At 52.3% G+C, this 25,426-nt stretch overlaps 2 protein-coding genes across 3 annotated transcripts; one reads left to right on the plus strand and one right to left on the minus strand.

The window, feature by feature from the left end:
- The first annotated feature begins 15,882 nt into the window (after positions 1 to 15,882).
- Positions 15,883 to 23,480, plus strand: mRpS11 (mitochondrial ribosomal protein S11). The gene is made up of 5 exons (XM_018639060.1): positions 15,883 to 16,054; positions 21,038 to 21,153; positions 22,235 to 22,536; positions 22,852 to 23,027; positions 23,216 to 23,480. The coding sequence occupies exons 1-5, from the start codon at positions 15,883 to 15,885 to the stop codon at positions 23,431 to 23,433; spliced, it is 984 nt and encodes a 327-aa protein (XP_018494576.1). The 3' UTR covers positions 23,434 to 23,480.
- On the minus strand, positions 20,508 to 22,022 carry RpS7 (ribosomal protein S7). Of its 2 annotated transcripts, XM_003737466.1 has the most exons (3): positions 22,001 to 22,022; positions 21,110 to 21,348; positions 20,508 to 20,922 (listed from the first exon to the last, which is right to left on the minus strand). In XM_003737466.1, the coding sequence occupies exons 2-3, from the start codon at positions 21,346 to 21,348 to the stop codon at positions 20,580 to 20,582; spliced, it is 582 nt and encodes a 193-aa protein (XP_003737514.1). In that variant the 5' UTR covers positions 22,001 to 22,022; the 3' UTR covers positions 20,508 to 20,579. The 2 variants fall into 2 exon arrangements, with proteins under 2 accessions (XP_003737514.1, XP_018494617.1); XM_018639101.1 differs by lacking the exon at positions 22,001 to 22,022 and having other exon boundaries at positions 21,110 to 21,741.
- Positions 23,481 to 25,426: the final 1,946 nt, after the last annotated feature.

Here is a 25,426-nt window from a genome sequence, read left to right on the forward strand (position 1 = left end):
AAATTCTGGAGAACTCTGGAAACTCCCGCCGAACGATTTCCGGTGAGGGACCCGGTACTCAATTTCCAAGGGAAAAAGAGCTCATCCTCATCATACGGGCACGACGACCCCTTCATCGCTTTTCTACAACTCCCGAGAACCCACCCCTGAGTTTTTGCGGCGATCGGTTCAGGCGTTTGTGAATTTTGCGAATTTCGGATTTTTCAATTTTTTTCCGAGATTTCGTATTTTCGTGGGTAAAACACTCAAATAATTTTTTTAAGGTAGAAGGACTCATCGCATCAAAGAACTGACCCCCCTATAACCACCGGGGAATCCCAGAGAACACGCTCCTAAATTTTCACGACGATCGGTTCAGCCGTTTTCGAGTCTATAGGGTACCCCGGACATACAGACAAACAGACATACGTTTTTATATATATAGATAGATGTGCCTATATTTGGCGGGAAATGCGGACACGGCAGTGTACGACAAAGTATTTTTGGACGTGTTCCGTGGGAGTTGGCCGCCTCGATGCCACCCGGCCATCCGTGTCCGCCAGACCACCACCTACTCCCGGTGAATCAGCTACAGACCAGGTTTTGCATTCGCTCCCGCAGAAGACCATCGCGGGTAGTCGCTCCGTTGGAAAAGAGCGACATGCCAGGATCATCTAGGCAGGTCTGCACAAGCTGCCGAGCGAGGATTTATCGCGGAGCCTCAGAATATGTACATTAATCCAAGGGGATGTGCATGTAGTCTGCCGCCGACAGTGCATCAACGCCGGTCTCCGCAGCCGCAGAGGGAACTCCGACGAGGCTCCATGCCAGGGAGTTCCCATTAACACCTCTGCTAGATCACATACTTAGACAATGGGTCTCCGGCAAAGTCATCGAGGGCTAGTCGAGTGTCTGAATTCCTGGAGAGCTTTTTCGGAACGCGCACCACAGCCGGCACCCTACCCAGGAATGCTGCGGGGTTTCGGAGAGAGGTTCCCCGCACAAAATCCCTTCGAAGGCCTCGGAAATTCATCCCGGTGAGATTTATCCTCCTCATAAGCCTTATCGTCCGCATCGCTGCTCCAGATGATAGGCACTCGTTCTCTGAGTATTTGGTCCTTATTTAATTTCTAAATAGAATCCATGCATTTATTGCTTCCAGGTTCTCTGGAATGCTGCAGGAAAATTGTGGAATGAAATTCGGGAATAATTATGTTTTGATGACGGTCGTTTAGTTGAATCCGAATGTTTCGTGAGAGAAATATTCTCCCGCTCTCCCGTCTGGGAGCGAATCAAGTAGCCCACGTTAGATGACGTACGCTTGTTGATGCGTATTTATTGAGGTCCGCATGGAGCTTTCATGTTCTTGAGCTCCGCTGGGGTCTAAACACGCTCGCTGGAGAACGCATACACCGGACAGGTGCGCGCGTTCCCACGAGTATCAGTTTTCTCGGCCGTTCCGCTTTCTGATCATTTCATTCCCTCCTCGTCCATTCACGGACCGCGCTCCTTGCGGAGTTATCGCTGTTTCGAAAACACTAGTCGAGTTTCCGCGACCGTATTCTCGAGCCCCGCGAATCTATTATTGGATAACTTATTTTCTGGATTCTCTTTGATGTTCAAAATCTCATCAGACATCGAAGTAATCCGCGGACCGAAGTGGGGGAGGATCAGCAAGTCGGACCCACTAGGACAGACATCGCCGGATATTCGCGGAATGCGGTCTGAGATACGTTTGCCAAAGCTGTCTCACTGTCGCAGCAGGTTTCCGGTCGACAGTTTGCGGATATGTGTGGACGGGTGAATGGATAACGTGCCGCAAGCGAGCGCCCGATATCCGCTTATGAGCATTGCCATTCACGAGTAGAATGACCAGAGGGGCAATGGCGAATTGGTCTACGAGAGACAAGGGGAGAGCGCGGACTCAAAATCAGGACCATGAATCACGAGAATGTATCCGCGATTCCCCGTTGCGAGCAATCGCTTTCAAAGGGAAATCCAAGGCCGACGACACGCTTCCGCAGTAATTGCTCGAAGCCAACCCTCTCTAATTCCCTTCGAGCTTTGGATGCAAGGCGCCGCGGCATTAATCCGTATGGATCCCCGAATATTCATATCGATCCGACGATCCTCGGAGGCTGGCTAAATTCCCTCAGGTCCACATCAGAGGGGGAGGGGACTACCGAGGAAGGAAGAATCCGAGGGAATTTTTCAGCATCTGGCCGATCCCCGACCCCCCGGCAGCCAGGCGGATCTCACGGCTCGGAGGGAACAGGAATCGAGAATGAGTGCGCTTTATGAGAAGTGGGTTTATACCGAGCTCATTGTCTCGGATTGGCTCGGCGAGATTCGTCGGTGATCTCCGGTCCCTAAGTTGTCGCGAAACGACTCGTTCGATTCGAATTTCGTCTGCCCCGCTCGCACTCTGGACCTCGGACACTCGCTGTAGGCGGAGTTTTCGGAATAGCTCGTGCCTAATCACTCCTGTGGCTCCTCGGGCGAACGGATTCCGGGGACGAGTTCGCGAGACGTGTCGAAGAGATCTTAATTTATCGGATCTACCGTGCTCTTGACAGCTCCTCCGACAGATTGTCCCAGGTGGTATGAAGGGTTTCGCCTCGCACCCCGACAGCAATGTCGCTCAAAGCCTAACATGTTTCACTCCGTTTCTCGCTCAATTAACGATAACTGTTTACGACCTGCAACTCTGAATTTCCGACGGCAAAGCTCGCACAAACACGCGCCATGGAGCTCTATAAACACGCCCGGACCCGATAGGCTCTAACGAAATTTGGCCAGCGTGCTACCAGGCAGTTCAACTGCGTAAGGCGACCTCCCGCGTATCCTGACCCGGAATCCGGATCCGATAACGATATCGTTCCCACACGCAGGCCGATTCTACTGGCAACTCAATGCCGGAGCAACCACGCCCCCGATGGATAGGTACATGGCTGAATGAATTCATTTTTGTCCTTCTGTGACACTTTATTGATGTTCGGTGCTTGTTTCCGTTTAATCACCTGGCCCGATAGGTTCGAGGCTCCCAGAGCGGATCGAGACCAGAACGAATGATAAGACGTCCGAGATTTGAATTCACAAGCCTCGGCGGAAATGGGTGCTCTGCTGGCGTGCTCTCGCTACAGGCAGAAGACGGAACGGTGTTTTTCGGACGAATCCCCACGCATTCCGGCGAGATTCTGCGAGAGAAATCGAGTGGAAAGCTCCGAAGTCGACGGAGGATTCGTCAAATTGCTTTATACTCCGGCTCGGAGGTAAAACAAATGGCGTGCTTACTCGACGCCGTTCCCGGCTGATGCAGCACGCGCGGGTCTGAGCTCCGAAGCGCGTTTTTTCTCGCGTCTGCCGAACGCGACCTGAACTGCCAGTCTCGACCCGAACAATAGGCAACTAGCGTTGGTCATTTGAATAATAAAACCTCCCTCTCGAGGTCTGCCGCTTCTCTCGCGTCCTCTCGTTTGCATTCTCTCCTATTCAAAGTTCTCGCTCGCCCGACAGGAAAAGCAGCGGGAGTCGTCCACAATCTTCGGGGCCGTGTTTGTCTGGTGGCTTCCGTCCGCATGTTCCCGGCGACGTAGACGGATGGGGATGAAGGACGCAACGGGAGGCGCGAACGGTGGCGACGACAGGCTTTGAATAGACGTCCAAACTAAAAAATCGAATTGCCACAAACAACGTCACTTCACTAACGAAGTACTCCTGCGTAAGTCGGCGAGGAAGTGAGCGAGTTAGCTGGCTAGCGAACGAGTGAATTCGGAGATAACGAAAGTGAGCCCGTCAGACGAAAAAAAAAGACGGCAGCCAGCAAGCTGTGATGCTCTCGAGCGGGTGCTCGGCTCGAGGTTCGCCTGTTTTTGTCGAAATACCTCAGGGGATAAACGCGTCGAAAATTCAAATCGAGGCTCGTGGAAGTACTCGTCGGGTGTCGTCCCTCGGCTGAATGGTTGCTTTCGCTTTGAAATCCCCCCGTGAGCCCAAGCTCCCCCGACCCAGAGAGGGCTTCGGTTTTCAGGGTTGAAGCTCCACAAGGCTCGAGAAGTACCGCGCGGAACTTCTGCGAAATCTCTCGCAATGGCCCGATATGGAACTGATTGCCCGACTTTCCGAGATTGCGGAGCTCACCGAAGTTCCACACTCTATTAAAGACGTCCCAAGTTCCCACGGGAGCTCCCCATGACGCGCACAGCCTTCCTCTGGGGTGTCAGGCTACCCTGCGTAGAGAGCAGCCATTCTTGTTACTTATGTACTAGCTCGAGGCATCAGACCCAGTAAGAACTGTTGCTGCCGCTACGCGATCCATCACCACCCATTTGAAATTCAAGCTAAAACGCCGTCGTGCTCCACAAGAATTTACCTCCGCCTGTACTCACTTAGCTAGAACAAGACATTGCCTGGATTCCACGTCATGCAGCCTACCCCAGCCAGACACATGAGAGGAGCATCCCGTCAAACGGAAGAACTCCCGCCACGATCATTGACCGACGGATGAAGAAACACGGAATGCGGAGGAAAATATCCGCAGGACAGCTCGGAGCTCAGGGGAACAGCGCAGCTCCCAGAACCTCTCGACCCGGCCATTGAAGTTCACCGCATGACAGCTGGACCTTCCACCATGACGTTTTCTTTGTCCCCTGGACTGATGCTTATCCCCGTTCGCCCAGCCATGACATTCTCTCCATTCGATAATTCTGCTGGGGTTCTCCCAAAGACTCGATCGTACCAATGAATCGCCTCGAAGGGGACCCAGGACAGCGAGGGGTCAGAGCTCAACGAAGCGTTGCGGTCACCGAACTCGAAAATCGAGGGAAACAGGGAGAACTTGCGGACGTAATCCGAGAAACGTATCGTGAATCGTGAGCGAACAGCCGGGTTCGGGATTCTATCCGAGGTATCCCGCCGATATTAGCTCGTAAAAGTGCACGCAACCATGCAAGCAGGCAGTTTTTTTTTGATGGCAAGACGGCAGACAAAGAATGGGATACGGCAATCCCTGGTGGGGTCGTTGTCGTCCGCGTCGCCTATTAAACTCGTTCGGTTCCATCTCCGGGCTCGGTCCCCAGAGGACGTGCGGCAGCTTTTTGAACGGATTTCGAATCGATTGCAGAATTCCGTCCTCGGTGCGTGGAAGTGTCTGACGATTTCCGAACGGAAGCCCGTGCTCAGGGGATGAAATGAAGCATTGAGCAAGCTCAGAGCCGAGTCGAAACTACCTACCTACCAAGCAACAAACGCCGACCCGAACAAAACTCAGCCAAGCGCACGAGCGAACATACGGCGGCGGGTCGTCGACGAGTGGTCGGAAGCGTGGACCGGAGCAAGCGAGCAGACAACGAAGCGGATTTTGTGTGGCGCACCCAGACCTCTCAGAGGAATTATTTTTAGACCTACGGCCGACGGCGGGATCCGTCATCCAAGTCTAGTTTCTAAAAAAGGCTCGAACATTCCCGAAATGAATGAGGTCGACCCGGCACCAACAAATTGATTATTATCTGTTAGCGGAGTGCCAAGTTCACCGAGATCATAACACGTCGACTGAAACTTCGACGAGCTCGCTCGTTCGCCACCTAATGAAATGGAGGTTTGTGGCGACTTCTTCATTGCGGCGCTGTCAGAAGGGTGGGAGGGAATGGCGACCATGAAACGAGGAGGTTCAGGAAGCGCGGGAGAACCAAGGGCAGAACGGCCATGAACAGGTGAGGGAAGGGCAGGAGGGACAGGAGGAGGAGGAGGGACGGTACGCTGAATAAAACCGGGATGAGATCAAGGATGAGTAGGAGAAGCACCAGCAGCAGTGGAAGAAGAGTTATGAGCACGAGTAAAATTACAAGGACGGATGCCACTCGCAGCTCGTGTTATGGCAAGAGCGCCCCGCACGTCGGCGGTTCACCTTTGCGCGCACAGCCCGTCCGTCTTGCGAAACCGAACAGACGGCAAACGAGATTGAGGAGTTTCAAGAACCCTGGATGCGCGCGTACTGGGGGGGAAAGGCTTCCAGGCTCCCATAGGCTCGGTGGGGGAGTGGGGCGCTCAGGAACCTGAACGTTTCTGGTCGGGAACGGCTCACGAGGTAAAGTTTCTGAGATAGCTTGACAAGAGCAGAACGGGTACGGCGAAGAAAGGAGATAGCGGTGGAGAATCCTGCCCGCTAGACACATGGCTTACAGGTCTAAAAAGCATACAGCTGGAACATCTGCTTCTGGGAGGAAGGAGACAGGGCCCACATTTGCTCCGGCTCCTCTTGTCCGACGGGAATGTTCCTGCCGGAGGAACCGAACTCATATCACCCTCACCGAGGAGGTAACACCTCGCAATGAACCTCTCGGGGTCGCTGAAGGTCCCCTGTCGAGTGACCCTCATCTGTCCGACGGCGCGGTGTGTCGATTGAGGGTCGCTCCAGTTCTCGATTCGGCCCAGCTCACGTCACCGTTATGTTCCAACAACGCTGTCGTTCCGTTGACACTTCAGTTGTCCCTCGGTTCCCCTGGAAGCTTCTGAGATGTTCTCTCGTAATTCCTCCACTGTAAGTCCTCGCCGACTTCTAGTGAAGATCTCGAGTTCCGAATTCCGATCTCAAGAATACCACAAGAAAAGAAACTAGAAATAGACGCACGAATCGGATCCGTCGGTTTTGAGACTCGACTACTCTGACCTGCCATCGATCGTGGATCTCATCGGATCCACGATGCGGTAGTTCCGCTGTCGGGAAACGCAACCAAGTCGAGATGGATAACCACGGTTTAAGTCATTCGGGACTCGATCGGATTTCGTGCGTCGATGCATCTCCAGCTTGTCATTCGATGCATCTCCAGCTCGCCATTCCCATCGGGGTGAAGAATCGTCGGGAAAGTCTCAGGACCTCGATGAAATAGATCCCGACACACTTGAATCGTTCATGGTCCCCGGTTTCGGCCCCGTAGCTGCGAGGTCGACGCGGTGTTCAAGCCTCTTCGGGAACGAGAGCCGCCTCAGCTATGACCGTTTTCGCGTCACTTAGGTAGACGTCGAGCAGCGTGAATTTACTCACCGACAATCTCTTCTTCGCCCCGTGAAGCACGTATTCTGTGAAGGCGACTGCAAGCATCTGAATGGCCCCCATCTGGAATTCTAGCCGCGGATGGTCCATTCAGAAACCGGTGAAACGTAGCGAAATATATCGGAATGTAACCATTGTATTCATATTTATCACTCAACGGGCTCGAGCCGGACTATCCCGGAGGACCGAGCCCAAAGTTTTCAGTATAAGGTCAACGTCATGGGAACAGTGGAGATATTTTTCGAGAGTGAGGGAAGAATGTAATTCTCGGAAGAGCCTCGTATCTAAACCCCCGAAATACGATGTGACTCGCATAATGAGCTCATGCGATCGTTGGTTGTTGAGTTGCTGGAAGCCGTACGCAGCTCCGACGGCAGCATCCAGAATTCGGCAGTGGCGCCTCGGTATCGTGCAGACACTTGTCTTGCTACCGACCGTCGACTACATAAATATTTGATGCCCTTCCACGCTCCGCCATTACCTCTGCTAATCAAGATCACCACGATCGGCTCCCGCTTCGATTTTTCATTCTCCTCATGCTCGCTTCTCGCGGTAATCCTTTATCTTGCCTGGACGGCGCGCGGGAGAGACGTCCCGACCAATACCTCGTAATATCTCCCGGGAGTATTCTCGCTGCGGCACTCATCGGCGGCAAACCTTCGGAACAGCAGACTTAGGAATTACTAGTAGACTATGCTGTGTGAGCGAGAGAATTCCAGAGCATTTTATCCTGGTTTCCGTTTTTTGGTGATCCGCGAATCGACGGAGCCAAAATGCTAAAAACGAAGCATCGGACGTAATCCCATTCCCTTGGGGATCCCGACGACGAGCTCCTCTGTCAGAACACTCGGAAGTTATTCTCACCGCCGATGCTTTGCTCCGAATTCTGCGCGGGATTGGAGTCACAAAATATTCGAACGCATTCGATGGAGCGGAATCTGTGATGCGTTGAGGCTGATCCGCAAGCTAATGTCGCGTAGCGAACATGAATGCGTGTCGGGCTCACGAGCTCGCCGCGTAATATTAACCAATTTAGTAGCGTCGAGTCCGAATCCAACGCGCGGAAATTTTGAGGCTGGCACGATAATATCGTGTCCGTACGTGTCCGTTGCGCTCCCGGTGATATTCTTGCCGATCCCTCCTCTCCCGCTCTCAATCTCCGGGGCCTTCGGACACGACCTCGAGCGTCCTTACGTGATCGATCTTCACACGACTCCGATCTCTGTGAGGATTCCTGCCGACGGATTTTCAGTGGAGCCAACCGCGAATGTTTCCTTAGTCTGGAGGGCTGCCGAGCACCGAACACTTAAGACTGGGAACAGGCCGAGGATGAACAATGAAGGTCCCGGAGTGACTTTCCTCGAAGGGCTCATCGCTCGGGCAGAGTGGCCGAGAATGAAGATTAAAAATCCAAGACATGGTGCTCGCAATAGACTACCATCAATTTTTGAAGTATCATCCGGAATAGGGAGCATCGGTTTTGAGGGGTTTAGAGCGTGCGAGTCTCTCACGTGCCGACGTATGTCGCGAAGACCCCCGCCTCCGTCCGGGAACGCCGTCGATGCTTGCTCGAGCTAGAAGCAGGAATTGGAAATATTCGAGCGTGAGGAGCTCTCGTTTCTCTCGCTCGCTCTCTCTCCCTCTCTCTCCTCGAGCAGGAATAGCGAACACCCCGGAAGTTCATCGTGGAATTTGCACCGCCCCCTGGCGGATTCATGTCTCAGCTGTGACTGCTTCGTGTCTCGTCGCTCGCTGTCGACCGCCTGTCACCCGTCTCCCTCCTCCGAACTCACGTATGCACCTGCGCGACTGTCTGGCAGCGAGCGTGTCTTTGTGTCCTGCCAAACACGCACCTGCATATGCGAAACAACAGCTGCAGCGCCGACTGCGGAGCTCTTCACGCTTAACGTCATCGTCGAAGGCTCGCATACATAAACTCCGGAGCGTAACAGTTCGTTAATAAGCTAGGCGCTTGATGCGTAAGCTTTTCTTACATTTGTATGTTTAATAAGCAAATAGTTTCTTTTGTGCCGAATTCTGATGAGACGGCAACGTGAACGCAAACAGTTTCTGCCCAGTCCTCGCTCCACGAAGACGCCGGGCCGGGGTGCATCTCCACGAGGCTCGAGGTGGGCGAACGATCAGACGAATCCACGACTTTTCGAATTTTGAGTCCTTCCCAGATGTTGTAAAAAATACGCTCCCCCTTCCCCCTCCCCCGCCCCCTTCCCTTCCTCCCCCTTCCCTTCCTCCCCCATCCCCCATTCCCCCCTTCCCCTCCTTTCCCTCCTTTCCCGAATCACGAGTTACAATGAACTGAGCTACGAAAGACCTATCGGGTAACGATACCTGAGCGCTCGAGTTCCTTAGCTGTGCACGGAGGCCGATCTTCAAGGTCAAGGTGAGCCTGGTTTCCCGACCCGAAGTTCTCGACCGCGAAAGCGAGCGACGCCGTGCCGGGCGTCTCCGCTCCGAGAACCGGAGGACAAGTCAAGGATCAATCTCCAGGGATCGGATACGACCTTCTTTTAGGGCTCGTCGTAATCGCTGCCCAGGACAGAAAGATGCCGTAGGCGGGCGGCGAACGACGATGGGCGTCTGTACCGATCGAACGGGCGAGTCAGCGAACCTGGGCGTGTATGCTTGCTTGCTCGCTCGCTTGTCCGCTTGCATCCAATCAGACGAAGCTGCTCTTTTTTTGTAGTAAACGGTAATCAACGACGCTCCCTCAATAGACTAATTGAGGCGGCTGCCGTCGCCGACGTTGCTACTGTGCATTGCTGAACAACCCACTTCTGGGACTCTGTCGAATTCCTAACCCAAGACGATGACGACGATCTCGACAAACTCGGATATCCTGCGCGTCCATGCAGGAATTCCGTTAGTGTCCTGCTCATAGCGATCGTCTCGACTCGGAGTCCCGGAATCATCTGGTCATCTTCGTGCTCCGCTTAATCAAACGGGATTCCATTGCTGGGAACACCATCCGAATTTTCTTCATTAGGGCTGGGCGCCATGGCTCGCTGACAGGGAGAATTAGTTCTCTCGGTAGGAGTCGAACCTTGGCGACCGACACGGGACCCTCGTCATAATTACGGAAAAAGGAAAACACCGGCTGATAACCCCTATCAGAAACGTCAAGTCATCGTTATCCGCAGCCGATCGAATAGCAGCACCCTTTGTTAAGCGGGGGATGCATCCCGATGCGTTCGCAAGGTCACGTGCTCGGAGTGTGGTCGAACGAGATTTTATCCCGTGGCATGCAGACGTATTTGCGTACATGGTCACGCACGCGCTGCCCGAGAGTGCCCTCACGAGCCGCCGGCAGCTGTCGCGACACGCGCATCGTCATATCATATGACTCATATGTCTGTATGGCCGAGGGCGCGAGAGCAAATGTTCGATTCCATCGGGTACTCCGAGGGAATTTCGCCTCGAAAAGCGTCCGACTTATTTGCCTAGACGTCCACTGACTGCTGGATGGCGCTTATATGTATTCGCGATTCCGGGAGGAGGAGGAGGAGGGAAGAACGCCGCCAGCTGCTCGGAGTGGACATTCCGAGGGACATTTGGCGGATCGAAAATTCTTTCATACGGCGTACGCTCGCGGTAAACACTTCCGAGCAGACCACAGTCCAAGCCGACGTTGGCTCTCAACACGAAGGTCAGCGAAGGGTCAGCACAGCAGGCTTGAAGCCAAATCTAATTTCGTTTACGCGGAGCCTCGAAATAGGTCCTCCAGCAGTGACCCCGAGCGCTTCGAAATAAATGATACAAAATCGCCGTCGCACTTCTTCTGCTCAAGGATGAGCTCGGCTCGACGCACTTACTCGGCAATAAGGTCTGCAAATGCGTGATTCCCTGTTCCTTCTATTTACTGTGCCGCAGGGACCGGCTGACCCCCAGACGCCACGTCACGGATCATGCACAGGTGGGCAAGAACTAGGAGTCTGCTCAGATATCCACAGGATATTAGGGTCCTCCGGCAGGACGGTAATCAGCTGGAGCACGACTTGAATTTTCATTCATTCTAACCGCTCCAAGTACCTAGCGGAGCCGCTAGGGAGGCCCAGAAGGGAGAAGGACTCCGAATACCTCGTGTCAACGTTAAGTGGTTGGCAATTCGTTTCGGCTCAACTCGGGAGAACAGGCCCCGGTCACGCTGAGGTTTGATGGTGACAGCGACGATACACAGCGCCTCGAGCACCGGAGGCAATTCTATGTCACTGGACGTACGATGCCTCTTCCTGCCATGCCAGCTACTGACCGAGCTGATCGAACGAGTCCTGCGCCCGTGGGAAATCGGGGAAGTGGGAATCAACGCGTTCCTTGTATTATCTCAGGAGCGCCGAACCTCGTGCTGTAGCTGCATCGTTTCGGATTTAAGTACTTTGCGGCAGAGCTCGGTCTCCAGGATTTGGAAGGAAAATCAAAGGGAAGAGAGCAGTGGGGGGGTTTTGCGTCGATCTCTGAAGGAAATCGCCCTGTGCGGGATTTCTATCCCGAACGGACTTCAACGCCGCGGCGGTCGAATGTAATACGAGACGGTCACCGGGAGCGATGAAGTGACCGATGTTGTGTTCGACCGAAGGAAACGGATTTTGTGCCGTCAATGCATCGCCGCCTTATGATCTTGAATGAAAGAAACCGGTGTCGTTCGAAGCCCACGGAGTCGTGACCCCAGCTATTTCATCCATGTAGCTCTTTATGAGCACAATGATTGCACGCGAAGATTCCTCTCCCCGAATGCGGTGCCGCTCCGCATAGCGGCGAGGAAAACATACGGGGGCGCCATCAAAGCTCACGGAGATTTCCGAGAAGCCCGATCTCTGTCACGGAGCAACAGCTTCTGAGAGGGAAATCATAAATCAGAATTACGTGGATTGCTCGACGGCGGTTTCCAAGGCTTCTGGTTCGTCTCGGTCCAGACATTGAAGTTGCTCACTCATGAAGAATAATCGTACTCCATGCCAGTTCCAGTTCGGCCTAATCGCTGTCCAAATCAAGTTTTCCGCCTAACTTCCAAACTCCACGTTCGCCGAGAACACCCAAATCATCCGATCAGCCATTCGGGAGGGGAAGGGGGCAGGGACTGCATTGCGCGATTGATACTGAAGCTTGGAGAAAAGTTCGGGCTTTTTTTTAACTGAGACACCAAGGGGATTCCCTGTTCGGCGATTCATCGCCGGCGAGAACTGTCCGTAGTTTTCCAAAATTTTGAGAAATAATTCCCAGAAGCCGCGGTGACTCCGGTGGGGAAACAGGAGCGAGAGCTACCCCCACTCGAACACCTAGGATGTCCCGCATTGACCGTGCTCAAGGAACACGCGAACGCACAAGGTCCGAATTGCGACCGCGCGTCGGTCACTTCCCTCTCCCGCCTTCGCCCGAGTTCGCGCGCAATTTGGAGTCGCCATCCTCATACTTATTACAAACACTGTTGGGTGAAATCATAATCACGCGGGTCATTATGATCATAGTCATAATCACGGAAATCACCGTAATCACACGAGTGCTTTTGATTACTGTGATTTTCACTGCGATTTCCAGTCGAAATCGGGGAATCACATTCCTCGCATGCAGATACTGACCCTCGGGAAAGAGATCACGCGGGCTGTGCTAGCATCATTGTGGTACTTCTGCTTCGCGTCCTGAGACATTAGGTGGTTCCCCACCGATTGAATTCATTGTCGTCCCGATTGGAATCTCGGATGCACGAGCTTTCGCCACGGCGGAGCTCGAGAGCAGGGGTTCACCGCTTCATCAGCTTGGTGGGCAAGTTTGGGGAACTCTTGACCCCTGGCGGGCCGCACTGTTCTCTGGTGAGCCCCCGCCCTGCTCATTAAGGGGCGTCGAGCACGGAATGTATTCTTGAGAATCCCTTTTCTGAGAACGAATAATTGATTGGGGGTGTTCTATCTCCCGGACATGTGTCGTGTCGACGAAACAGAGAGCCCCAAGATTTCCAAACAAGAATGGAAGAATGGCGGCGGGCCGCGTGTTGTGCACCCGTGCTCTAGAGAAAGGGATCGATCGATCGGTTGCTTCTCGATCGGTCGCTGTATGTATATGATTTCCAGTCTCTCGGGTTGGTCACCATTTTCTGAACATGTTGATTTCTCCGATTATGAGAATCCGCTTGATCGTGGTAGCAGCCAGCGAACCAGTATTTGGCTGCGAGAAACATGATTCCCCAGTCAGAAAGGAGCGTCGATCGAGGGAAATCACCTTAATCATGCGTATGATTTCGTCTTGTAAACGGTGATTATAACTATCATATCGACCACAATGAGACCTAATGTGAGGGCAACGATTCTCCGATTATTGATGGAGATGATGATGAAAACACCGTAATCATACGTTTGTCTGTGATCATTGATTATAATCATACGTGTTACGGTCATAATGATACGCATATGTATGATTACGGCAAAATCATAATCACGACGGAAAGTGACCCCACAGGGATCAAAACGCCTGAATAATCAGCTCTGTCCCCTGTCCCTTCAGGGCGTCTAGTCCATGAAGGACCTTTTTTCGAGTCGGCGAGCTCATTGCTCGGCAACGACCCAATCAAATCGTTTCGTGGAGATTCTCTCGAAAACCCAGCCATCCGACTCACAGCTGCCTCGTTTCCAATCTTAAAGCAGCTGCTGTCATGCCGCCAGATGAACCACCTGTTTGTCTATGGTCCTTACCTTTTCGCTGCAGAAGTGGAAAGTCCGACGCAGACGCACTTGTTGATTCGTCCGATACGCTTGTCAACTCTTCAGTCAGTCAGTGAATCGATGGTTCAATCAGTTCCGAGCACGAAAAACGTTGAATCAAACACAATCAGAACGAACTCGTATCCTTTTCAAAAGCGCTCCCGGCGTTCGTCGCCGACCGTGAGGAGCTTGGAACTCGCGACCGAACCGAGGTTCGGAGAAAGGGTCCCGGATGGAAAGGACCCTCGATCCCTCTCAACAGGTTGGGCACTGGCAGTCGAGAAGGAGGGACCTGCCTGGAACTTTCGGCCTCGCAGCGAACACCGTTCCAGTGTTGCTGTTAATTTGATGAGCTGCATCTCGGAGGATTATTCGTACAAACTCTCTGGAAAAAGTTCTCATGGCGGCCTTACTCGCGCGAAAGGAACTGAACTTCCCAGACATTCATTACGACCTGGGGTAATTTGTAGTTCCCCCATGAATGTTCCTTCATGAATGAGAATCTCTTCTTAGTCGCTGAGCTATGATTCAAGAAGACCGTGCTCATTCCGGTCACCGACACAAAGCCTGGCTGCTCGATCGATCCGAGACTTCCGCGAGAACAAATACCTGGAGGACCGGTCGGGGGCGCGGCAGTTCCCTTATGCAACCGGTTGAGCGTGTGAGCGTGCGGCCCTGAGCGCGACGCTTCGCTCGCTTGATTTGTGTAAAGAGGTCACGCTTGACTTGCGATTCTTCTTTCGAAGTTTCCGTGCTTATTCCTCGGAGAACAAGGCTACAGAGCTCGTCCTCCGGGAGCAGCTCCTCGACTCTCCCCGCAAATGTTCCCTCCACGCGGGTTTTGGATCCGATGACGCTCCGCACCTCGCGTCCATCCACAGATCGGAGGGAATCCAGTATTCATCTTCCACATCGCTCCCCTATCGATTGTCTGTGTGCTCCGTAATTTTACTCCTGTCCTATTCCTCCCTCGAACCTGAGAAGTCTCGTCTTCTGAATAAAAGGGGATTCCCCTCGCTTGAGGAAATGCGGATTAAGCTGCGGAATCAGCTCACGCGACGGTGACATTCGATAGTTCTCCCGAGGATGCGGCGACTGGCGACGAGGCTCGGCGCCCCGTGTCGCGCAGTGGGGGATCCAGGAGGCAACCGCCCCTCCCCCTTGAGGGGTTCGACTGCCTTATACTTTCCATATCAGACAGGACCCAGATATCAATCCGCTTCTCCCCCATCTCCCGTCGGTGCATCGCCCCCCCCCACCTTCGGTGCATCGACCCCCACCTGCTTAGGTGCACTGACAATCCCAACCCCCACCCCTCCCCCCTTCACAACATTGGTCACCCTCCCCTTCTTCGAAGGATTCCCGACTGATCTCACGCCGATCGCGAAAAATCGATCGCGTTTAGCGTGTCCCACGAGTTCGGTAATTCTTAAGGGGCGAGACCGAGCCCTCGGCGAGCCGGAGCAATTAATAGCTGTGAGTGTCTGTACTATGGAAATAAGACATCCCGTTATTTTGCCTTGGTCCCCTCGAATTGGAGTTATCGGATCTTCGGACAATCTGCACCTCCATCACAATGCATGACAGTGGTCGTGCAAGCGGTGAATGGAAAAACTCGGGCTTCAAGACGCTCGAGTCTTCCACCGATAGCCCCCGGCGCTACCGGCCTTCCGCGGCGGCTCGGAAGCTCTCCTGCACCCTCCGGAATCGGGGTTTCGGGATTAAGACTCCTTGACGGAGGAGGCTCCATGAGCCGTTGCATGCGACAAGCGCAAGAGCATAACCCTACCGTGGGCGGCCAGAAATGTTTTCCCGTGGACGGATATACAGAGCAAATGTTACACCTGGACGTACAAGGGCCAGAAGCTGCATATTCTGCCGGCAACCACGATTGATGCTCTCCCCAACTCAGGCAGCCTCCCTGAAACTTTCGACGGAGATAAGCAATTCCCTCTCAACGTGAAAGGCCTGTCTCGCGCACGCGTGGGCCATAGGACCATCCGATCGGTCCCTTCTCTTGAGACCCGGACAACACGGAACACTCTGGAAACCTAGGGCGGAAAACCGATGCTCTACAGTCGACAGGGCGCCCATCGATTCAGAGCCCAGGGTTGTGGAGGAGCGAATTCCGAGATGCTCGCCAAGATGGGTCTCACCTCACTCGGAACCACGATCGCGATACTCGCCAACTTCAGGTCTCTATCCATAGGTGTTTCCACTGAAAAGCATTCACTCCGATCGCTTGTATTTTCAGCGCGCGTCAAGCTCAGACAGGTGAGCGTTCCCTCGGCCTTCTTTAGATCGGCTGAAATTCGTGGTCGGCGATCAGGCCATGCGGGCTGTTTCTCGCTTCTCCGCTGGTTTGCCCGTCGACGATCCCTCCGCGTCGAGCAGCTCTTCAATGTGCACCCAGGGGCTGAAAACAAAAGTTCCGCCACCGATTCATCGACCCACTGTCATCGGCACTGCTCGAAGTCGCTCCTCGCTAGCGCGAGCGGAAAGTTGGTTGATTGATTGTTTGCTTCACTAACTACCTCATTTATCGATGGTTCGATCCATCCGCTCCCGACTCTCCCCATGCCGCATATTCAGATTTGTCTCGCGAACTTCCTCGCAATTGTTTGCAGCTGGATACAACTCTGCCGTGCTCTGCGTCGTCGCCGGAATCTCGTCTGCCAAAAATAGAGCCGAGTCCCACCGGGGCAGAATTTGTTTTTCTTCTCCTTCCCTCTCCCCCCCTCACAAAGTCAAGCGGCCGCCTCCGTCGGTGCCGTCGCCGAATGAAATGTATTTCAGGTTCAATATTCTTGGTGCGTCCGCGGAGCGGGCATGATGAGGAACGCGAGGGAATGGGAGGAGAGAATTTCCCGCTCAGTCATTCAAGCAAACTAAAAACGCATTCTCCGGAATGGGAGCTTTGTCGTGATTAGAGCCGAGGAATTCCAAGATTCAAGGACCTTGATCTCAGGTTGCTCCGATCAAAAACAGAAAGAAATGGAAACAAATTCTGTACGTCCGCAATCGCCTCTTCTTCGATTCGCTCAGTTCAGAGGGGATCTCAGGGCCAATCACGCCGATCTGCATCGGATCAAGGGAAAGTCTTGAAGTAACGCGACCTCCGCGCGGTAGACCTCGCCAGGTCCAATACTTGTACCGCGAAGGGAACCATAGTTCGCCATGGTCTCAGAAAAGGAATTCACATCCAACTGGGCCTGCTCGATCATTTCCCTCCCGAAGGCCCGAATGTCTCCGAGGGAGCGTTCGAGGGTCGTGACGGGACCGGATCGTTTGCTCCCCGACCGGACATCGGAAGCAGTTCGATGACCGATAGATACGAGGTCGTATTCTCTGTCCTTACCTACAAACTATTGCTCCCAGAATATATTCGGGCCGTCTAACAAGTATTCTCGCGCGACCTCGTCCTCTAGGACTGAGCAGCTCGCTGGCTAATGGTTTCGTCAACACCGTCACGTTGCTCTGCGTTGGGCAGGTATCGAATCCAATCGGAGAGCACAGACCTGAGCATTGTCATGACAGGCGAATCAGCCACCAGGATAATGAGGTTTCCCTGTTCATTTCCGCAGATACTGCGACTCGGCTCACTTTCTGACATAACCAAATTGTCCGTATGCTATTGCACCCTAATCACCTGAATCGACCTCCTCCTCCACAAAAAGTCTCACCGAGAATCTAAACGGTTAGTCTCATTCGCTAAGCGAAAACAGACCCGAGGGATATATGGAGTTAATGGAAGGTAGGCAGGTCCGGATAGAATCTTCAATCTGAGTCTTTTCATCGCTCCTTACAAAGCGACTACGCGATTCTCGTGCGGGAAAAAACGTGGCAAAACACGAATTCATGCGCGGAAACTAGTGATTCTCACATGATACTTCATTTTTCTCAAAACAAATGCAGGCGAATGCCGCAAGCACATATGATGTAGTAGAGTGGAACACGTCAGAAGAACACCTCAAAACTATCGAAGGGAAAGATGCTATGGGTGAGTAAGTGGGTTTCGAGTAGTTTCTTGAAGTGAGACAACGGTCGGCAGTACGGAGCTAAGGCTAAGAGTGTTGCAGATGGTCGGAATCAGCTATAGATGAGGTTCGAGCTAAGCAAGATCGGACAAGCGGGGGGAAGTCGACGGTTGGGTATAGGAAGGTGAAAATGCAAGAGGGGGAGGACTGTTCCGGGAAGTCTGATGGGCGAGACATGGAAAGCGGCACCAATCAAACTGGGCAAGAAAGAATAGGCGGGACTTACCTACCAAAGTATGCAGATATTGGATAACCTCCACCGGATCGCACGTCATCGCCTCTCGAAATTCCCGGCCATTCGTCCTCGCATACCACCTGAAGTTCTCCTGTGTTTCCAAAGTTTCGCGGAGTTGGAGGACGGAGTGTAGATAAAGAACGTCGACTACGTCAATAACTTGATGAACAAGGATATTTTCTGAGGTAGATCGAATCGATTGTGTCCTTCCGGAGAAGTCTCGATTTGCCACCTCGAAAGCTCTCCCAACGAGCTCACGGTGACGAATGTCAAGTTTCTTCCCCCGACGATTTCCAACTCAGAGCCAGGAGAATCAGCTGGGGAGAGACCTGAAGAGCGTCCAACTTACGCGCGGACTTTCCTAGGAAGCTCTGGTAACCGTCGAGGATGCTGCGATGTTCACCAGAATAGCTCGCAGGTGTCATGATCCCACGGCACATGTCAATCTCAAATCTCAAGCACAGTCTCACTTCATCAGCTGGCGAAACTATTGGTTCCGAGGATCGTCTGGGCTAGTCCCGACCACACGGTTGTACCAGAAAGAACAAAACATATGTTGTGGGGTAGGGTGTGATGATTGCGAGATCGTGAGCGAACGATGAAAACCCTCTAGCTTTCGACGTCTAGATCCTTACGGACATATGATCACCACTGGCCGATAGAGAAGCAGCATGGATATCGTACATGGTGCCGGGAATAGCGGGGAGCACTTTGTGAAGTGAATTCCGCGCGGCATCCGACTAACCTCAGAGGAGCAAAAATAGCCGGGAGAATAGTTCCACCGGAGCTATCAGTCAAAGCAACGATCGAGTTGTGAATTCGATCGGTGACTCCGTACCCACGGCGCGGCGCCGCGCACCACTGCGGAAACGCCAGCGTGACAGAAGCTGGTTGTTGCAACTAGACTGTGTCTTCAGCGGAGTCACATCACTGGACGAGATCGATAAATTTTCATTGATTCCGGGATTCCTACGGACTCCCCCATTCCGATTTCAAGGGTCTGAAGCACATCAATCATTACCCCCTTCCCCCTCCTCCCCCGCAAGGTCCTGACCAAGTCTTGCGGCGCGGGGCGGTCGCTCACAAATGCACGTTTCACGCTCGGTGACGAGTACACATGTTCGGTGCCAGCTGTTTTCCGATGCAACGTTAAGAAAACTGCTTCTCAGCAACACGTTCGAGCCACGGTGACTGCGATTCGAGTGATTCCGAGCGAGCTCTTTCGAGTTATGAGCCGACAGTCAGAGCTCCTAGCACAACTCCTCCGTGTCCTAGAAGTCTATGGACGGCGCCTGGTGGTATTTCTACGCGTTTTGCGGGACATGCAAGACGCAACAACGCACCATCTGTCCGAGTGCATCAGTGCCGCCGTCTCCCTCAACGAGCAGAGGGTAAGATCTCTATCTGACGGCACGAACTATGCGGAGGACGAAGCTGAGAAAAAATGGGATAGTGAGCACGCACAGCAAGTCTACCAACCTTTGATCACGTACATATTATCTAAGCCGGCCCCCCTTTGTGTACATGCGGGCCGGCTCGATCTATATCGAACAACAGAGAAACACAACGCTGATGTTTTCGGTGATGACTCCGGAAACTACTTCCATCTGAGGATGTTTCCGACCTTCATGATCGAGCACTTCATTCACGTGAGGAACATTCTCGAGGCTCTCCATGAAATAGAGCACTCACCGAACTTCGTTCGAGTCTCTCAGTTTATTGATTGGCTGGACCGACAGCTGACGGAGCCATTGTAAACGTGTCGACGCCGATGGAAATCCCCTCCGAAGCAGCAGTCACCGTGGGTGAGAACGAATCGCTCGAGAAGCGATCGCAAGCATGATCCTTCACGACGAGATAGAGCGACAATGATTGAAGACGGAAGATGTTGGCGAGAAGGAAAATCATCAACAACCATGTGAACAGAAGCGGATCGGCTACAGGAGGAAATTTTCGCCCGAAGAAATTCTGATTCTAATTTTCGAATCGATAAAATCTGCATCTCTCGACTTGACCCGGCACGCCTCTGTTAACTTAATCAACGGAATGGCCTAGAGAGAGACTTCCGTTTTTTAACCCTGAACTTTTCTGAACCTGACTGATGATGCATCTCGAAATGACACGATTCCCCAGAAGTGAACGGAGCGATATATTTTAAGAAAATTGAAGCTCACCCCATCACTGGGATTGAGAATCGACTGCTGATCCATGATCAATAAAAATTGGAAGCTTTCGGACACATGTTCGCTCAATTTTCTTTTCTCGCCGAAGCCATTTCCTTCTGTCTCAAGAGCGCTCCTACTCCAATCGTATGTCGCTCGGTCTTTCTTTCGTTTCTTCCCCGGTGTACCCAGGAGCATGAGGAGGATCCGGAACGCGAGGGTCTGCTGAGGGCGCATCGTGTCCAGGGAGAGGAGGTTGCAAGCTCCAAATTGGACTGCTCTTCGACTAGCTAAGGGGGGAGGGAAACGGGGTTGGCTACAAGGAAGAATCACGCGTTCTCGTAAGGATGTCACATCGGGACAGACGATTTATTTTGTCTTCCGAAATCCTCTTCCGAATCCTGAAGTCTAAACAAGAGGCTCCCTGAATTCGAAAGCCACTTCTTTGCCAGTAAGCTTCTTGTACACTGACGAGAACGTGTCGATCTTCTGTTCCAAAGTGGTTTGTTGGTTCTTCTCGAGGTGCACCTTGTACAGGCAGCTCCCGGACAAACGATAGCGGATTCGCTTGCCGATGATCTCGGCGGGATAAACGATATCGTCGAGGATAGCGTTGTGCACGTGAGCCATGGTACGAGACATGGGTCTCTTCTGCTTCGGCTGTCTCTTCGAGTTACGAGACGGCTTGGGCAGGATTTTTCGTCGAGCGATGAAAATCACGGTCTTTCCGCTCAGCTTTTTCTCCAATTCCCTGTGAAGGAAACGAGAGTCCATTGAGAAATCGGGTTGAACGAATCGACGCGGCTGAGAGCGAAGATCCTGGAGTTCTGTATGAGGTCAATCACTATCTCGACGTTCCGGAGCAGAGCCCAAAACGGTCATTCAGAAAACTGCTCTCCGCGGAACTTGGCATGGGGAAGATATCGGCCACAACTCACCTCACAAGACGGTTGTGGATCTTGTGGTACTGCTTCAGCTGGGGGTAAGGCACGTAGATCAACGCGGCCTTCTTGTCTCCGAAATCGATTTCCTCCGCGGAAACGAAATGCAGTTCTTTCAGATTAGCGCGGAGCTCAGAGCTCACCTCAAGCTCGAGGAGCGTGCGGGCGATCAGCTCCTCGAATTCCGAGGGCTTGTCGCCGTTGGGCTTCACGCACTTGTGTCCGACCGTGTTCATCTGTGAAAGCGAAGCACAAAGTTCTATCCCGGTGTTCTTCATTCCGGCATTTTTTCGTACCATTAAGAAAATTCATCGCGGTGTGTTCGAAATCTCTGCCACATAGCCATGCTCGCTCCATGTTGCGCCGCGCTTGCATCGGTAGACCTCTGAGCTTCTCTTTCGGTTTTCTCGCAAGGTTCCGGGGTTAACCTGGTCGAGCAGAGCATTGAAAGTCCCCTACGTCCTGAGCGATACCCCAAGCCAGCGAAGCCGACGCCCCCGGCTCGATGTCTACGAGAACACCCCACCGCACCGGACAATCGAACGTTCCATACGCAAAGATGCGACGCGAGCGGTGAAAACCACGTCGACCCCTCGACAGGTCTCGAATGAGTCGAGTTTCCCATGAATCACACCAAAACGGCAGATTATACGGAGATCACTAGAAATATTCTCAAAAATACCACGTTTTCACGTGCCGCCACTCGTTCACTGGTCCCAGCAATCTGCACAAATCGGCTTGAAGACGGCCCAGCCACTGCACAAATTCGAGCCCAGAAGATTCCCAGATTCCCGTACTTCGAACTTGCAGAGATTTCGCGCACTTCACACCCTCAAATGTCTCAGAATTTACTCGGTTATCATGGAGAAATTTCAAGATCGGCCGTACCTTCCACAGGGACCGGAAAAAAGACTCTACACAACACATCGAAACCGGATCTCGGGACGGGGCGCGCCAATATTTGAATCTTGTCGAACGCGGCGCGGGAAATAATAATCCCAATAATGAGCGGGCGGCTGAGTGGAATGAAAGAAAGTCTCTCTGGCAAGCCATTCGCTCAAAAACGGAACGTCGAGATCCATGGGAAAATGACGAATATCAGAGCTATGATATCGTTTCCAGACTCCAGAGCTCAAACGAAGTGCCACCTCCTACCACAATGTTTCCGTGGACGTCCCACAGCAGCCACACTGCGCTGCTCCGAGTGAGAGCCGTGTGGTACCGAGACCGGGTGTTCGACGACTCCTGTGCGCGATGATGTTGTGCTCGAAATTGAGCTGCGCCTTGCAGAATGTGAGACAGATTTCATCGACCTCCTCCCTATTCATGGACAGAGACAGGAAAGCTCAGCTGAGGGCTTTGCCAACGAAGGACGAAGGAACTCAGGGAGTGCGGTCGGTGGATATCGCACCTGCGGAAGAGAAGTAAATTTCTCCACCTCGATTCATTATTGTTTCCACCCGTTATCGATGTAGATAAAGGTGGAGCCTCTCGCGGAGTTCGCTACTTACGCCTGTCAATCTGCGGGTCGAAACTCCGAAATGAGATATCGCATAGAAATTATTGAAATTTTGGATTCCGGGTCGAGACTCGAGCCCGGACTGGTGCCAGAAAAGTGCATGAGAGTTCGCGCTCGGGCTCCTGCTCCGTATCGACTCCCGCTGACCGAGATTTTGACGGGAAATTCTGTGCTCTGCTTCTGCCCTGAACTCTAAAACCGATCGCTCTCTCGTTTCCAGTCTAGTTGACCGTGTCACCTTTAGTACTCTTTTCAACGGCGTGCCTTACAAGGATCTTCCGATTGTCCACGTCAAATGCAGCATGAACAACACACTATGCACGCTCACCCAGGCTAACGGCAATGTAATCGCGAGGCGTTCCGGAGGGACGGAAGGCTACAAGCACACAAAGAAAGGTTTGTATCGCTCTCTGGTATCTGGGGAATGGAAAAGAGCATCCATCGCTGAGTGCGTCGGAGAGAGAGTCAATCCTGCGTCGGAGTCTCAATGGGCTTGCCGATCGGGCACAATTAATCTCCGAAACAGCGTCCCTCGACCGGACTCGAAAGTCGAGAAGCCCTCATGAACGTCCCCCCCCCTCCAGGTACCACCGTGGCGGCGCAAGCTGCCGCTACTTCGATCGCCTACCGAGCGTTCCGAGTCTCGCTGAAGGACGTCCGGCTCGTCGTCAAAGGTCTAGGGCCCGGCCGTTTGGCCTCTGTGAAAAGTCTCCAACAAGCAGGTCTCAATATTGTGTCAATCACCGATCACACTCCGGCTTCCTTATGTCCTCCTAGACCTCGGAAGCCGAAAAGACTCTAGTTTGTTTAGGATAAGATATGGAGCATTCAATAAATGTTTTAAGGTCAGTTTCTGCCTGGCTCAAAGCCTTCTTCATGCTATCTTCCCGCCCAATATAATCTCTCGTCGCTTGGAATGGTCAGGGGTTTGGAACGATATGTGTTCGAGTTTTTTTCCAGCCGTCGTTCCCGGAGGTTCCAAAATTAAAAGGAAAGGGAAAAGCCAACCGTGAACTCGTCGTACACAACTACGAACATATTTATTTACACTTGCTAGATCTAGAAGTTCCAGTGATGTGGTTTCCATTTTAAATGCATCATCATACATTGCATCATCAATTTTACGTCAAAGAGACGTTTTCAAGTTTTCGCCCTTGTCGCAGCAACGCTCTAGGAGTCTATTCCTTTTTGCACTACGAACGGTTGACGGCAGGTGCTTGTATCTTCCCACGGTTGCTACTCGCTGTCGTTCTCCTAGTCCAACAGGCTTCATCTCGAGACAGTTTTTTTGGATCGATTTCTCGGATTTCAGTGTTTGCAATTGCGTCTATCTAGTGATTCTGCGGTGGTGATCCACTATGAACTTACACAATAGGCGTGCTCATTCGTCGTTGTATTCCGTCTATACAGATCATCTACATCACCTAGTACTTTATTCCGGTTACCCTCGACCACCTGCCTACCATATTGCATCCGTGAATGGGTCTTCGCCGAGGTTGTTTTTGCATAAACATTATTGTTGGTTTCGTTTCCTTCGAGTTTTTGTGTTCGTCTACGAGTCCGTGTTTGTAGCGCTCAGTGAGGGTGTCTCTGAGTGAGATTTCGGGTGACCCGATAGATAGATACGGTTCGACTGTATAGTTTGGAATGTGCCGCGACACCCCTTATAAATATATTGAATGTAGTATTCTATCACCTGCCGTCGTGATTCTTCGCTCAAACACTATTTTCATCGTGCAACCCGGTGCCGTCGATTTTCCCCCTCGGCATGCTCGATGCATATTCAGTCGTCCTTCTTCAACTCAATAAGCGCTTACAGGTCGATCCGAAATCTCGGAATGGTGAATGTTCCTATAAACTCGGGCGAATCGCCTCCCAGGCCGGGAACGTAACGAAGACCACACACACACACAAACCTTCAACACCAACTACACTTGCCAATGTGTGGCGTCTGGTCGTTGAATCGGGACTAAACCATTGGTTCACGGAGAAAACCGCGAAACCGATGCCTTTTCATCGTTGAATTAGTCTTCATTATTGTGGCAGCAAAACGTGAACAGATTTCCAGGCCGGGAGACGACGCTCCATATTCTTCGCCTCGTATTGCTCGTGTCCATTTCCCATAGTTAATGCTTAGTTATTATTTTTACAAGTTCGATCTGGGTGCCGAAAGCTCAGCACAACTTCACTAAAAAGTCGGAGCTCCGACCAGCTCGATCCTTGTCTATCCAACAATTATTGGAGCTAGCTAACACCTCTACTTGCCTGACCTTAAATATCAATCCATGGTTCCCATGATCATCGTTCTCTCTAAATATTTGGCTCCTGCTAATGATTGGCTCTTTCTCTTCTAGGGTCGAAGTGCTGGATCTGCCCGCATAGCAGTCCGCGGTACACTCAATAGGAGTTGGGGTGATGAAACTTGCAGCTCTAACATCTTAATCTTGTTTGTTACCATAATAGACGAATCCCCATCGAGGTCATGGCGGGGTACGTTTCAGGTTTCAGAAGATTATTCTTCCATACCATCCGATCAAACTCGGTCCGATCACTCCTTATGTCGTGGTAGTAGTCGGGGGAGCTAAACAATTTGGCTAACAACAACAACACAACCCTGTCTAGGATTTGCATCAGTCCAGCCTTTTCATCGATTCTCAAACCCAACAAGTAAATTCTCATCCTTGAAAGGCTCCGTTCGGCTACACTAAGAATTCAGTGCTGCATGTCAGGGGTGTTTGTTGCAAGAACCTGAATTTGCATGTATTGCGCGACAACTGTCCTCTGCTCCAGATGAC

This window comes from Galendromus occidentalis, unplaced genomic scaffold (assembly GCF_000255335.2).
Source record: "Galendromus occidentalis unplaced genomic scaffold, Mocc_1.1 scf7180000075558, whole genome shotgun sequence".
NCBI lineage: Eukaryota > Metazoa > Arthropoda > Arachnida > Mesostigmata > Phytoseiidae > Galendromus > Galendromus occidentalis.